This window comes from Morus notabilis, unplaced genomic scaffold (assembly GCF_000414095.1).
Source record: "Morus notabilis unplaced genomic scaffold, ASM41409v2 Scaffold131, whole genome shotgun sequence".
In the NCBI taxonomy this organism is placed as follows: domain Eukaryota; kingdom Viridiplantae; phylum Streptophyta; class Magnoliopsida; order Rosales; family Moraceae; genus Morus; species Morus notabilis.
This window is the reverse complement of record NW_010360208.1, coordinates 78022-93936: the sequence shown is the minus strand read 5'-3', so window position 1 is coordinate 93936 and position 15915 is coordinate 78022. Positions and strand designations below refer to the sequence as shown.

Here is a 15915-nt window from a genome sequence, read left to right as displayed (position 1 = left end):
TATGTGTGTGTATATATATTTTGATAATGCTAACAAAATTAGCAATCATAAGTTTCTTTGTAATGCTACATGTTAAAAGAAAGAAATTTTTTTAACTCTTTTATGTATGTTAAAAATAAAGATTAACTATTAAAAATTAAAGATATATACGCATCAATAATGTGTACTTTATATTATAGAATACTATTTTATAATGAGAGTTTCTCTTATAAATTTTTTGATCAGTAAAGTTAACTTTTAACTGTAAAATCTATTTTTAACTGTAAAATTTAATTAATATAGCATTAAATTGAAAAGTCTACAAATTGAACAAATTTTAATACAAATATGAAAACCAAAAAAGTAGAAGCTTCACTGGTTATTATAATTTGTTAATTGTCATCTTATTTTTATTTTCTTTTTTTGGTCATTACAATATACAAACAAACTGGTAAAAATTTATTCCAAAAAATAATTATTATATTTTTTACATTATTTGTTTTGTTTTGTTTTTTTGTTTTTGTTTTTTTTTTGACAATTTTAAAAAAGAAGAGCTACGAAAAGTCGTCGCCTTTTATGATGACTACTATCTCTTCTGGCTTCTTTCAATTTCACTGAAAAGAAAACAAAGCCTTCGATTTTCCTCTTCCTTCTTCTTTCTGGTAAGATTTTATTTTTCTGTTCCTTTTTTCGTGAATATGTTTCGTCGGTTTAGCTCTGATCAGTTGCAATTTTCGTTGTAATTTACTTTATTTTTTTTAAATTTTTGTTTTCCATTTTCCATTTTTGTTTGAAAGGCTGCTATGGGTTTAAGGTTTTGAGCAAGAAGTTTTGGAGGATTTTTCTCGCAGATTTTCGAGTTTCGACCATGGAAAGACAGCTCGTGGGCTCTGAAATTCATGGATTCCACACTTTGCAAGGTACAAGAATCGAGACCTTTTTTTTCTTTTTTTGCTGAGAAATGCCTAATATTTTTCGTGTAATTTATAAGACGACAATTCCTTTTGAAATCTTGAAGAAAGGCTTTGTGTTTAATTCTCGAGAGTGATTTTCTCTGTTTTTTTTTTTTTTGGATTGAAGTACTGACTAAAACTGGTGGCTTTTCTTTTGGGAATTTTGTTTTTCTTCAGAAAGATTATTTCTTTAGGGAATTAAACAGCTAGGCGCAACCAAAGATTTCATATTTGTAGTTTGTGGGACCATCGGTGATGGGGACGTTGTGGGTGGGTCTAGAGTGAACAATTATGATCATGTGGCCAATGAAGCAAATGATTGATAAGGTGTTTGGAGAGGCCAAAAGATAATTCAAAGATTATTTTGCTAAACAAATTACATTATTAATTTATTATGTATTGGCCGTACGAAGATTAGTGATGTTCCAAATAATGGAATTGCTAATTGGATAGTGTTTCTCTCATGCTCTATGTTTTTTTTTTTTTTTTAATGTATTTTCTTCTGATGTTCGAATTCGAATCTTGTTTTTGCTTAATATTGAGATTAATGATTTACACATTTAGTAGGGAGCGTAAATACAGGTTTTCTTGCTTATATGGTATTCTTTGTGCAGATTTAGATTTTGCGACCATCATGGAGGAAGCGACTGGAAGATGGCTTCGACCGAATGAAATTCATGCCATACTTTCTAACAACAAATATTTCACCATCCATGTCAAGCCAGTGAACCTGCCCAAAAGTAACTGCCTATTACTTGTAGTTGTTGAATGGTTTTTCTTTCTTGAATTTAATAGTTTTTCTGCTTTTCCGTTTTATTTTGATTAAAGCTCTCGAATGATTTTGTGAAAATACTTTTTTGTGATTGGTACAAATGCTTATTGTGTATGTGACAACATAAGAAGCATTTAGAATGACATAGCAATCTACTTGAGGAATGTGAATAGCCGTGTTGGTTGGTAAATGTGTAATTGTATGAGTGTAGTTTGTGTGCTTTGCAGTGCAACGAGCTAACATCAGAGAGACATATGCTTAGTTTGATGAATGTTTCGTGCAAATCACAAGAGCTTTTGTTTTTGCTCCAATTCTTTCTGTACCATCTGCAATTAATATTCTGGAATTGTTTATTTTGACGGTCCGATGTAACAGGTGGCAGTATTGTATTGTTTGACCGTAAGATGCTTAGAAACTTTCGAAAAGATGGTCATAACTGGAAGAAGAAAAAGGATGGGAAGACTGTTAAAGAAGCACACGAACACTTAAAAGTGAGCTTACTTCTGTAACATAATTTAAATATTTACTAAATACTCTTCAAATTTATGTGACTCATTGTGTCCATGTGGAAAACAATATGCCATTCTTGTTTCCCTGGTTATAAGTTTCTTCTTTGTTATTGATGGCTTTTGATTCCTATCTTTCTCTAGATCATGCTATTTTTGCCATATTGGACTTGAATAATGAACTTTTTTCTTTGTCATCTTTTTTCAACTTTACAGGTAGGCAATGAAGAAAGGATACATGTATACTATGCACATGGTCAAGATAACCCAACTTTTGTTCGGAGGTGTTACTGGCTGCTTGATAAGTATGTGAAGTTTAGTGCTTTATCTGTTAGTCTCTTGTTCTCTCATGTTATTGAGATTTTCTTTTCTTTGGCTCTCTCCTTCTCCCAAGTCCCTAGTAGTCTGATCTATGGTTTCATTCTTACTTTTGTTTCAGGAGTCTAGAGCACATTGTCCTTGTTCATTATCGCGAAACACAAGAGGTTAGTTTATTTTATTTTATTTTATTTTAGCTCATTGGGGAATAATTTACTTCTTATTTCAATGCTGCAGCTATGAATGGTGATTCAATTACCTTTTGGAGCAGGATTTGTTTAGTATATTGTGTAGTCCTAGAATTCATCTAAATGATTAATTATTTTTCTAATCTTTTGTCCGGTTTTCACTCGAAACTTTTAAAAATAAGTAGTTCAAAAGTCCAATATAATAAAGCAAATATTTCTTGTTTAACTCATAAAGAGGTTGCAACCGTAATTGAAAAAAAAAAAAACTATCTCCAACACCAAAATTAGAAACATTTATAACTATATGGCCATTCCTGTCAGCTAAGAAACTATATCCGTAACCTTGTTTGGGCTGTGGTTTACTCGTGATACAGTCACAGGGTTCTCCGTTCACGCCTGGAAATTCAAATTCCAGTTCTACATCTGATCCGTCTGCTCCTTGGATTGCATCGGATGAGCTTGATTCGAGGGCGAACAATGCATTTCATGTTGGTGGAACGGATCTTTTAGGTGTAGTAATGAACGTTGTTCTCCAATTATATAGTTTTTCTTATCCATTTTCCCCCTTTGAGGAAGCTATGGATTTTATTAAAGTTCAATAGAAACAAACTTATTCAAATATTTTCTTTCTAATGTCAACAGAGTCCAGGGACAATTTAACTGTAAGAAATCACGAACAGCGGCTTTATGATATCAATACGCTTGAATGGGATGAACTTCTGGTTGCAAATGCTCCTGTGAATTCAGCTGCATCTAAAGGAGGTAATTGATCGCATAACAATTAATAGCAGAGGCAGTCATTAGGAAAGTACTGAATTCTCTTTTGTTTTTTCTTTTCCCTCTTTTTGGGTTGGGGGTGCGTTCTTGTGTAGGAGACAAAGTTCCACTCTTCAATCAGCAGAATCAGGGTGCAGGAAATGGTTTCTTTGCTGGCGTAAGTAGCATCATTTTAGAATTTAAATTCAGTTTCATACTTGTTTGGTCCATTCTGTGAAGAAATTTTCATTTTCCGTCTCCTTTCAAATTCCATTTCTTCAGTGTTTCCACACTCACGTGCACATATACAAATATAGGAATGTGTGTTTAAATTCACGAGTAGTCTGTTGCTGTGCATTTGCATTTGGTGATTTATGTCCTAAAAATATGTTGTGAAAAATATACAAGTAAAGGTAGCGGTTTCAATCACATAGCCTACGTGTTCAGGGGCCTTGTAGTGCCCATGGTGGTTAGCTTTTATATACTGTGTCGCTAGGGTGTTGCTCTAGTGACTTCATATGTACCTTTCTATAATTTAAAGCAAAGTTGGTTGCTACACTTTTGTGAATGCTTTTGATTGCACACATAATCACATAGGTATTTTTGTTTTTATATTTTTTTATTTCTGTCATGTGAATTAACTTAGATGGTGTGGAGATTGGGGCTTCTAGGAAGTTTAGGTACCTTGGGTCTATAGTGCAATACGAAGGAGATATAGAAGAGGATGTTCAACATGGGATTAAGGCGGGGATGGTTAAGTGGAAGAATGCTACGGGAGTTTTATGTGATGGCAAGATGCCTATTAAGTTGAAAGAAAAGTTCTATAGGATTGTAATCCGCCCAACTATGTTATATGGTAGTGAATGTTGGGTCATTAAGAGACAATATATATGTAAGATGAGTGTGACTGAAATGCGTATGTTAAGATGGATGAGTGGCCATACGAGAATGGATCGCATAAGGAATGAAGTTATTCGCAGTAAAGTAGGTATAGCACCAATAGAAGATAAGGTGCGCAAAGGCCGCTTGAGGTGGTACGAACATGTCTAACGTAAACCGCTAGAAGCACCAGTTCATGCTTGGGAGGACATTCTTATACCTAATACTACGAGAGGGAGGAGTAGACCAAGAATTACGCGGACCAAAGTAATTAGGAATGACATTCTAGATCTAGGCCTTCAGGAAAGTCTAATTTCGAACAAAGCTGCGTGGAAATTGTTTAGATCTACCTTGGGATTAACGCTTCTTGTTGTTGTTGTTGTTGTCATGTGAATTAACCAATCTAATGGTTTGTCTTTGCAGGGAACTATCAATTCAGTTACTGAACTATCTTCTTTCAATAATTTGATGAATCCAACTGCTGGCAACGCTCATGGTAATCTGCTCAATGATGTTTACATTCCGAAAATGGAGGGCCAATCAAATTCAGATTCTATTGGAGTGGGAACTGGTGATTCCTTGGACGTTTTGGTGGATAACGGATTGCATAGCCAGGACAGTTTTGGGAGGTGGATAGAAAATTTTATGACTGAAGATCCAAGGTCCATAGAGGATCCAATGCTTGGGACCTCAATTTCCTCTGTTAAAGAGTCATTTGTTTCCCCAGAAATGAGTCATCTACAATCTCCTGTTCCAGAGCAAATATTTAACATAATTGATATGTCACCTGAATGGGGTTATTCAAATGAAAAGACGAAGGTTTGTTTCTTTTTATATAGACATTTGTGCGTCTATATGCAAGTTTAGAAAATGTTTGTAGTTACTGTTTCTTAGGCTTTTTGCTTTGTATGATAGATGCTTGTCTTTGATTTACTCATAAATTGTATTTTATTTCCTTAAATGCTTTAATTTGAATGTTTATTATAATCTTTTTGCCACTATTTACTTTTTATTGCAGATTCTGGTTACCGGCTTCTTTCATGAACAATATCAACATCTTGCAAAATCCAATCTACTTTGCGTCTATGGTGATGCATCCGTTTCTGCAGAAATTGTTCAGGTCGGGGTGTATCGCTGTTTGGTATCGCCGCATTCACCTGGATCTGTAAATCTCTTTATGAGTATTGATGGCCAAAAACCCATTAGCCAAGTTCTAAATTTCGAATGTCGCTCTCCTATATTGAGTGCTCCCGTTGTTTCTTCAGAAGAAAAGTACAATTGGGAAGAGTTTCGGACACAGATGCGGCTTGCACGTTTACTCTTCTCTACATCCAAGAGCCTTAACATTCTATCTAGTAAAGTATCACCTAATGCACTGAAGGAGGCCAAGAAGTTTGCCGACAAAACCTCCCATGTATCTAATACCTGGGAAGTTTTTATGAAGTCAATTGAAAATAGTAAAATTCCATTTCCACAAGCAAAGGATAATCTGTTTAGACTCATCTTAAGGGACAGATTGAAGGACTGGCTATTGGAAAGAATCACAGAGGGCTCAAAAAGCACAGATTTTGATATTCATGGTCAAGGAGTAATCCATCTGTGTGCTATTCTGGGATATACATGGGCCATCCATTTGTTTTCATTGTCAGGGTTGTCACTGGATTTTCGTGACAAGCTTGGATGGACAGCTCTACATTGGGCAGCATATTGTGGAAAGTATGATTTTTGTTTCATATACTCTGTCTCATTTACGACCAACCATTAGAGGAAAAGAAGGGGATTATTTTGTCATTTAATAAAAAATGGTTTTTTGGAGAATTTCTTGTCGTGCTTAACTTAGTTGTCTACTTTATATTGGAATTCTTTAAGCTAATCATGGTTTTATGCTTTTGCTCATCTTCCATACATTATTATGAAGCTGATATAATGAAAGAGTAGACTTTGGTGTTTGCCCCATTTGCAATTTGCATGTTTATAGTGCAGGTGCTTTTATTAATCCCATAAATCGGCCGTTTGCAGTGAAAAAATGGTTGGCGCTCTTTTAACTGCAGGAGCAAAGCCAAACTTGGTAACAGACCCCACCTCTGCGAACCCTGCTGGATACACGGCTGGTGACATTGCATATATGAGGGGATATGAGGGTTTGGCAGCCTATCTTTCAGAAAAGGGTTTGGTGGAACAATTCAATGATATGAGCATAGCTGGAAATGCCAGTGGCACCATTGAAACAAGCACAAATGATATTGCAAACAATGAGAATCTCAGTGAAGAGCAGCTGTATTTGAAGGATACTTTGGCGGCCTATCGGACAGCTGCTGATGCAGCAGCACGTATACAACTTGCATTCAGGGAGCATTCGCTAAAATTACGAACAAAAGCAGTTGAGTTTTCTAGTCCGGAGGAAGAAGCACGCAGTATAATTGCCGCAATGAAGATTCAACATGCATTCCGTAATTTCGACACCCGAAAGAAGATAGTAGCAGCTGCTCGTATACAATACAGATTCCGAACTTGGAAGATCCGTAAAGATTTTCTTCATACGCGGCGTCAAGTTATAAAAATTCAGGTAACCTTCCTCTTTTTCCTCAGTGGCTTATTTGGACATTTGAATCTGACAAAAGTACTAACTATTACAAACCTCACAGCGACTCAATACTGTTTTGCTACTTCAAAGGTATACAATCAGTTGTAGTAGTTGTAATCTCAATGAGAACGTCATGAAATCTGCTTGATATTATAATTTAGATCTAATGAACTCGATGAAATTCATATATTTTCATATCTGGTGATTCTAGCATTCCTAGGGAGCTCTCGTTAGTTTGAGAACCAGGTGAAACCGAGTGATTTCATTTTTTCTCGATGTAGGCTGCTTTCCGGGGCTACCAAGTGCGCAGGCAATACTGTAAAATTCTCTGGTCTGTTGGAGTCCTTGAGAAGGCCATTTTGAGGTGGCGATTCAAGAGAAGGGGATTCCGCGGGCTTCAGGTAAACCCAACTGAAGCTGTTTCAGACCAAGGCCGAGAGAGCGATACAGAAGAGGACTTCTATAAAACTAGCCAGAAACAAGCTGAAGATCGTGTTGAGAGATCTGTGGTACGAGTTCAGGCCTTGTTCCGCTCAAAGAAAGCACAAGATGAATACCAGGCAATGAAGTTGGCCCATAATCGAGCCAAGGTTAGTGGTTTAGTTTGATATTTGCCTGGTTGACAGGATTCTGCTTATGCTTTTTTAAGATAAGAAGTAAAAGTCATAACATTTAAGTTATCAATTGGATAAAAATTTTGAAAGAGCTTTTCAAGACATGAATGAGATACTCTTTTTGTCATTCATTGACAAAAGAGTGAAATAAAAATAAAAGTACTTATTTGAAATTCAAGAGGAATTTCCTGTATTTTTATATTGAAGCTCATTTAGTGTTTCATTCAAACACCTTGAAATTTCGTTTTTGGCTGAGCACACTAAAAGTTTGACTTCTAAAAGCTCTACAAGCATGGCCCAATTGGGTTACCTTTAAATCCTCGTGTCATTGACTCTTTTAAATTGAGAAATCGAGAGGAATGCCCTTAATTGAAGAAGCGTAAAGGTTTATGCTCTTTCTTTACACTATGAGATTTTCGTCCTCACTTTATCTCGTTACATATTAATTTGAGAGGTATGTAATTCTAAAGAAAAAAGGGGCTCAAACAAAGAGAAAAGTTCTAATTTTCTCTGAAATCTGTTTTCTACAGCTGGAATATGATATCCTTGATCCCGATATTGACATCAACAGTTGAAGACTACAGGTTTCACTCGGCTTCGAACACTCTGGTAATGTGGCGGAATCCCTCCCTATTAGATGACGACCAGCCAAAGTGGGGGGGCTCTGTTAGTGTAGCCTGTATATGTTGTAAATTCTTAGAATAATCTAGATCAGGTTTTCCTTTTCGACCCTTTCGAAACCGTTTTGACGTTTCAAATGCCGTTATGTCGATGTTCAAAGCTTGACATGGATCCTTTGGTTTTTGATTGTTGGTACATAACTTGGATGCTTCATCTGTATTAAGACCTTGGCTAATACTTTTGCATCATTCATTGAGCGGCTTTCTCAACTTACATTTCAGTTATTTTACATGCAAAACATGTTTGCTTAGCTCTTTCCCGAGTTCGACCAGGTTGGACAAATGTACTTTTTTTTTTCCTCAATTGGGGGCCTTTCTGTTGAAAAAAAAAAAAAAAAAGGTTTTTGGGAACCGAAGGCGCAAGAAAGCTTGCAAATATTGAGCTTTGATGACATTTAATAGAAAGCATCAAGCGGGACCAACAACTACTACAAAAGTGGGAATTTGTGGCTGCCCATTCTTGTTATGCAAGTTTGAATAACAATTTAAATCTTTTTTTCATAGTGTTTTTCTCAGCAAACATCTTGGTGGGCCATTGGCTGGCTTTCATTTGTCTTTGTATATTAGCAGTTAACTCATGGAAATAGGCATGTCCCCGCTCAGTTTGAGAGCCAGTCACATTCATTTTTTACGTTTTATGTTGAGATAACAATCTTGTTAGGGATTGAGGCTGCTACCTTTAAAAGTGCTATTTTAAAACCTGTTCAAAGGAAATTAAGCCCCAGTTCCGCGTATCCACTCAGTGGAAGGTCTTTTCGTAATGGATGGCCCTCGAAACCATAATCTGTCGTATATGTTGATATACGACGTAGATCCGAATGATTGATGGAAGAAACACCAAACATGTCTCTGACTACCGGAGATATTCGTGTTACTTCATCTGCATTGGTTTGTACACGAATGCGTGAGTTATTCTGAGTACTCAGTAAATTATAGACCACTTCAAATCTTCGTTTTTGAGAGGGACAATCCCCTCCGAATATTTTTTATTCTATGGACCTTCGACCAATGAAGTGATGACACATGCATGTGTGCACATGAACTTCTAAAAAGTGTGTTCCAAACCTGGGTCTCTGGGTGGCACTATATAACTCAATTCATTATCCATTATAGGGCTATTGGTTGATTTTTAGAATAAACTCGAGGAAGTCAGAGGAGACTTTATAGGTTTATGAGTCCTCGCGTCATCCTTGTAATCCTACAAGACACTAAGGATAAAATAGAAATTTTAAAATAAAACGCTCAAGAATAATTAATTGAGAATTAATTATAAATTAAATAATGTGATTATTTAAATTTAAATTTAAATTTTGGAACATAGATGTGGAGGTGTTCACATGATGTACACACCTATATAGTGTGAATTTCTCTGGAATTCAATTGTTTACTTTTCAAATTATCTAATTGACTTATTTAATAAGTTATTTAATTTAAAATTCAAATTAAATTAAATTTGTCCAACACTTGCATACAGATGTGCAGTTCCTTCTTCACACAGGGCACCATATGCAGCAAAAAATGACGCGACTGATTTCCTACGGTAACAAAAGGAAAGCAAATCAGGAGGCGATGACCTGTTGTATTTTATGTTAATTTAGAAAATTTCGGAAGTTAATGGAGATCCCAAATTTTTATGCTATGTTGGGTAATGGAGATCTAGCAATCACCTTGTGAAAAACAAAGGGTGTGTTTAGAATTGATTTTTATTTATTTTTTAAAACGTTTTTACACATTTCTTAAGGTACGAAAATGAAAACAGTCTGCAAATCGTGTTTGTTTAGTAAATATTTTGAAAACGAAAACGAAAATAAAAAACAATGAGAATGATTTTTGTGAAGGAATTAAAAAACGATTGAAAGTTACAAGGGCCCGTTTAGTTCGCTAATTCGAGTTGAGATGTGACGTTATGTGAGAGCTTTTTACTGTAGCAAAAAAGTTAGATGTAGCTGTTTTTGAGAGTTTTTTACTGTAGCTAAACTCGAATCGGCGAAATGAACGGGGCCTTTCTCTTTTCTATTTTTATTTTCTAATACTTATTAACAATGTTATAATATATTGATTAATAATTATAATCAATCGCGATTTTACTTTTTTATTACACTCAAAACAATCCCTTAAAAAACCAACTAAATACAATTTAAAAATAATTTTTAAAATAATCTCATTTTTATTTTTGTACTGAAAATAAAATCATTTTAAAAATGTTACTAAACCGGTCCAACCAGACTTGATTGGTTGGAAGGCGCCATTTTCGACCAAAAAAAAAACCAATTATATCAGGAGTTGAGTAAAACTTTGGCTTCCCATTGCCCAACTCTGTCACAACCGTCACGACCACTGCTCCCCAAAAACAATGAAAATGATGTTGATCGCAATAAAGAATGTCGTGAATCACCAAAAAACAAAGATTCATGCACATATCAGCCATATGATTCAACATGCTTCCCTATGAAAAAATAAATACTTAAAAACAAGGTGACTAAAGAACTGTAACAATTTGATGCGGCCTTAAACTATCCCAATGTACTATTTTCATTTAAGTTATGTAAGATGGGATTAAAAGGCATTCAAAACAAACTTAGTCAAACCCAAAGGGAAACTTGGCAAATAGTACTGACCTTAAAAAAAATAATAAAAAAAAAATGAAAAAAAGCTAAAAATACATATGGCTTCAAAGAAAGCTGAAACTACACAAATGTTCCTATTAAGCAACAATTAATATATGTTTTCGATACTTCATTCCAAAATATAGCTTTACTTTTGCAAACATATTGTTGAACATAACATAGAGCAACCAAGTACCATAACCTCTTCTTCATGGAAGAGAGAAAGGAAAGTACCATAATCTTCCTGAGGGCGCTGTCCATGATCTCCTAGAACAGCAGGAACCAGTTCCATTGATATGCTTATACATGCTATATTCCAATAAACACCAAGCATATTATTTAAGGGGGGCAAAAAAAAAAAAAAGAGAAAATTGAAATGCTACATGCTATATTCCAATAATGGTAATTACGAACTTGGAAAACATGGTACATCAATTGTAAACATGTCTACAAGATTTATTCAACTAGAAAAGTGCCATCCTGAACCCTTGTTCAAGAAAATTGAGCAGGTGATGCATAGTACGAGTATAATGTTAGCAAAAGAAATGACATTCTGAACAAGGGCCAAAGGATCAAATAAAATTAGTAAATCTACAGTGCAAAGGCTTAAGGAACACTACTACCTCAAGAAGTTCATCAAACTCTGCTTGCTTCTTAGCTGCTTCTGCTCCCCACGCCTCTTGCAATGTCCGACCGAGAACAAAAACACCCACAGCAGTGTATCTTCATAAGGAACATGATGCCATGCACAATACACATTTTGCCAAACCAATAAAGATACAAATAAATTTGAACTAAAGAGCATTGATCACCATGCCATCCCTATAAAATCCTTATCTCAATTATTCAATGCCAAAAATCATTCCAAAACAAGCTCAATTAGCAAATGAATTCAATATAACAAAATGTTTAATTTAGAATATCTTTAGAGAACTTCCCGTTTCACACCTCCCTTCCCTTACTTCAAAAAAAGCTCCATTTCTTATTGACAAAAAAGAAAAAATCAAAATATTTGTCTTCCTAACAAAAGGAACATGAAAAGCAGTTCATTTTAAAGTTTGAAATAAAGGACAATAGGGACAAAAGAAGAAGATTATTGTCAAAAGCATACATATTGCCAAAGCTCTTTTTCGCATATGCTCCACCATTACCAGCATACATAAAAAGAGGCCCAGAGTGTTTAAGTGAAACCTGCATCGTTTCCAATAAATCCACCAAAGTAAAATCAATTAGTAAAGCAATTAGAACAAACTGTAGAAAAAGAAAGCAACTAGTAAATCTGCATGAAACCAGAGTTTACTTTATGAGCAAAAAAAGGCCGGAAAAATGGAGCCACTAAGTAAGTAATACCCCTACATCAGAGAACAAGAAAGCTAGCCTTTAGATACCATCTCGATCATTCTTGTACGAACATGAAATGAAAAAGACCATCCAAGTCAAATGCAACAAAAGATTCACCACACGTGCAATTTGGTACAGACGCTCTCAGTACACTAAAGGAGAAGATAGCAAAAACAAACAAATAATTCTGCCAAAAAAGAAGTCACTTGTATCCTTTTCACTTAGCAGCAACATGGAAAAGAACTGAACACAACCAACACAAGCACTGGAAAGTAATTGGAAACAATTTTGAAGGCCCAAGGTGCAAAACACAGTTTCAAAGTTGACATCAATTTTAAAGCCCCATTTTACTGGACATGTAAACATCTGGGCACGAAACTAAGAAGAGGTGAAGTACGTACCTCCTGGTCTGACTTCTCATTTTCAAACTTGGGATAGAAAGCAGCTCTTATTTTCACTTGTAAATACCCAGAGTAGTCCACGGTATAACTTTCCAATAAATTGCTCAAACAAAAACTGCTTTTCTGAGATGCTGATGCTTGTCCTACTCCATTGCCCTGGTTGAGCATTGCGCTTTTGTCAACAGGTGTTTCCTCAACTTCAACCGCAGCGTCTCCGCTCACTGTCCCGTAAGATTCGGGCTTCTGCATTGCAATGTGACCTTGAATGGGGACCTGAATTTGTTAAAATATAAAAACTATTGTTGGCCCACCTCTTAATAGCTTAAGTTTTTAGGATGGATTGGTAAACTAATATAATATCAGAATAGGAGGTCATGAGTTTAAATTCTCGTAATTGTACTCTATCCTTATTTAAATTGTCATCATGTGTTGGATCTTTAATTTATCTCGGATTTAAATATTCATGTGTTGAACTTTTTAATTAATTTACCCACACGATTACCTATTGTCCACTCACACGTGAGGAGAAGTATTAAAATATAAAAATTATTGTTGGCCGACCTCCTAATAGCTTTTGCGATGAAATGGTAAACTAACAGAATTGCTGATTCAACATTCTCAAACTGCATGAGCTGAACAGACGCATTGGCCAGGCCACTTTTTCCACTAACACTTAATCCATCAAGTATGTTAGTGAAATCTTCCAACAACAAAAAAAACCGATGAATCCTCTAAAATGTCTGTAGATAGCCTGTGGGGTTTTCGCTTTTCTTTCCGTTTTTGTTTCTTGTGACCACCCCTTCTATGAAATGTTTGCAAAAAATTGATATCATTCAGATAATCCACGAAAATTGGATTAAAAAAGACAACTCAAAGTTTATACCGTAATTTACTACGGAAATAAGGCCCTAATCATCGTAAGGATTAACAAAATTGCAATGTCTTAATCGTAGTCGGAACATCGATAATTGCCTTACATGACAGATTATATTAACAATTCTATTCTACTACAGGGCAACTAAATGCTAAAATTGTATGAAGTCAAAATGATTTGAGTACATATATACACACACATACATATATATATATATAGAGAGAGAGAGAGAGAGAGAGAAAGTACCCGGTTCCGAGCCATGGCAGAAGGAGAAAGAGAAAAAAATGGCGGGCGGAAAGAGAGTGACGTAGTGGAAGCCTAACAAATAGCACAAAAGTAACTTGATCCTCAAGAATACTGACAATTGATTTTTGACCGAGGAGAGAATTTCTCAACAGATTTTACCCCTGTTTTTTTTTTTACAAGGAAATTTTACGAATTTCTTCTGCAATATTATTATATACTGATTTTTGTGGTAATTCTTTTTTTTCTTTTTAGGAAATTTTTGTGGTTGTTTTTATATGATTGTTGTAATTTATTTATTCATAGATATAGATATACAACTTCGTTGTAAAATGAATAATACTAAACCCTCTTATTCAAAAAATATATATATATATTATTTTCTCGAGTCTTAGGAGACGTTTGGTAAGAAAATTCATATCATGATTTATGATTCGTTACAATATTTTCTCTCACAAAAAATATACGTAAATCGAAAATAGTTCTAATCTCATGATTCTAATCCATGAACCAAACGTTCCATTAATCAAAATAGCGTGTGGACGCTAAACCTGAGATCCAAAAGCACAATTGCACAAATTCTTGCATTTTATGCAGCTAAATCATCGAAATTTTTTCCCTTTAGCTCAAAGAAACACTAGAGAAGTTAATATTGGATATAAATTTCCGGTTTGATATTATTTCCATCTAATCTAGTGGTATCAAATGGGCCGGGCCGTCCATGGACGACCCAGCCTAGCCCGTAACAGTATTGGATTCGGCATGACTCGATACGGTACTGTTACGGTCCGTGCCGGCCCGGCACGTTTGATGGGCTAGGGTTGGGCCTCGACTTTTCAGCCTGCGGCCCAAGCCCGTGAAGGCCCGCGGCTCAACCCAAGCCCAGATTCGGCCCAAGCCTAGATTCGGTCCTTGTTCGGCCCGGCCCAGGCCCGCGAAAACACCCCCCAACCCGTGAGGATTGTGACCGTTGGGCCCGCGAAGGGCCCAACGGTCACAAACCGCGAAGGGTTTTACTTGACAAGGTTTTTAACAAGACAATCATTTATGTGTACTTATTCGTATTATCTCAATTCAATAAAATCACATCTTTTGGCAGCATATGATATATATTTTTTTAATTAAATTTTAGAAAAAAAGTTACAAGGGCCAGGGCCGGCCCGTGAAGGACCTAGGCCGAGGCCCAACCCTGGCCTTTATGGACTAAGGCCGTAGGCCTGGACCAGGCCTGAGATTTTCTTCTCAGGCCCGGCCCTAGCACGACCTTGCATTGTGCAGGACCGTGCCAGACACTGCCCAAGCCCGCCACGGGCTTGGGGTCGGACGTGCCGTGCCGACTCGACACAACACGTTTAACCTCTCTATTCTAATCGTAATTATTTTACTCGCCCCCCTCTATCAAATTCTCAATCTATGTAAGTATTTACGTAAATTATCTTTTAAAAGCAAAACAAACAAGTTTTGCTTTTTTAACTCCAAGAAATAGTGGTTAAGGTAGAAAAGCGTATAAATGTCCGGTTTGAGATTAATTTTATGTACTCCTTATTTTATACTCGCCTTTAACTCCGGTTTATTAAGCTAGTAAAAAATGTACATTGATTTCTGTAAAAAATAAGAATAATAGTTATTAGTCTCAGGGGACGTTTGTTTATCTACAGTGTTTTCTCTCATAAAAAATACGTGTAAAACGAGAATAATTCTGAATCATGATTCTAAATACATAAACAAAATGTCTTCTCAATGATTTCTATCAGTCCGTCACTGAATAAAAACCCAATGACATATTTAACGAATCTGTAATGATCTAGATTGATGGTGCACCATTACTCTTGGAAAAGAAAAAAAAAAAAAAACTTTGGCACATTTTACTCTTTATTATTTATAGGTAAATTTTTAAGTTCAATACCTGTACAATTCAATAAATATAACTATTTTCGTACTCACGTATAACATCGTTCACATATATACCATTCAGTAATATCAAATTACATGTGATAACGATGTATGAAGTTTTGCATACAAATTGCCTCATGAGCCTACCAAGCAAGTATTCTAAGCAAATGACAACCATTAAAATATAGATGAAAACATCCTCATCTTTAGTTTCTTTGAAGAACAAAAAATATTATTATCAAGATGATAATGAAGCTGTAATTCTTTAAAGAAAAACTGATATTATCTGGATGATAACGAAGCAACTTAAAGCACGCGTGGAAGAGCG

At 35.5% G+C, this 15915-nt stretch overlaps 2 protein-coding genes across 3 annotated transcripts; one reads left to right on the top strand and one right to left on the bottom strand.

Moving 5' to 3' along the window:
• The first annotated feature begins 556 nt into the window (after nucleotides 1-556).
• LOC21391127 (calmodulin-binding transcription activator 5) lies at nucleotides 557-8439 on the top strand. 2 transcript variants are annotated; one of them, XM_024164218.1, is made up of 14 exons: nucleotides 557-641; nucleotides 831-899; nucleotides 1547-1672; nucleotides 2080-2195; nucleotides 2427-2515; nucleotides 2650-2695; nucleotides 3091-3226; nucleotides 3359-3478; nucleotides 3589-3650; nucleotides 4775-5170; nucleotides 5370-6067; nucleotides 6371-6917; nucleotides 7217-7525; nucleotides 8080-8439. In XM_024164218.1, the coding sequence occupies exons 2-14, from the start codon at nucleotides 848-850 to the stop codon at nucleotides 8122-8124; spliced, it is 2742 nt and encodes a 913-aa protein (XP_024019986.1). In that variant the 5' UTR covers nucleotides 557-641; nucleotides 831-847; the 3' UTR covers nucleotides 8125-8439. The 2 variants fall into 2 exon arrangements, with proteins under 2 accessions (XP_024019986.1, XP_024019984.1); XM_024164216.1 differs by having other exon boundaries at nucleotides 777-899.
• Nucleotides 8440-10936: 2497 nt separating this feature from the next.
• On the bottom strand, nucleotides 10937-13734 carry LOC21391126 (tRNA ligase 1). Its single transcript, XM_024164230.1, has 5 exons — nucleotides 13698-13734; nucleotides 12578-12850; nucleotides 11947-12026; nucleotides 11459-11558; nucleotides 10937-11144 (listed from the first exon to the last, which is right to left on the bottom strand). Exons 1-5 carry the CDS (start codon nucleotides 13710-13712, stop codon nucleotides 11136-11138), a joined length of 477 nt encoding a protein of 158 aa, XP_024019998.1. The 5' UTR covers nucleotides 13713-13734; the 3' UTR covers nucleotides 10937-11135.
• Nucleotides 13735-15915: the final 2181 nt, after the last annotated feature.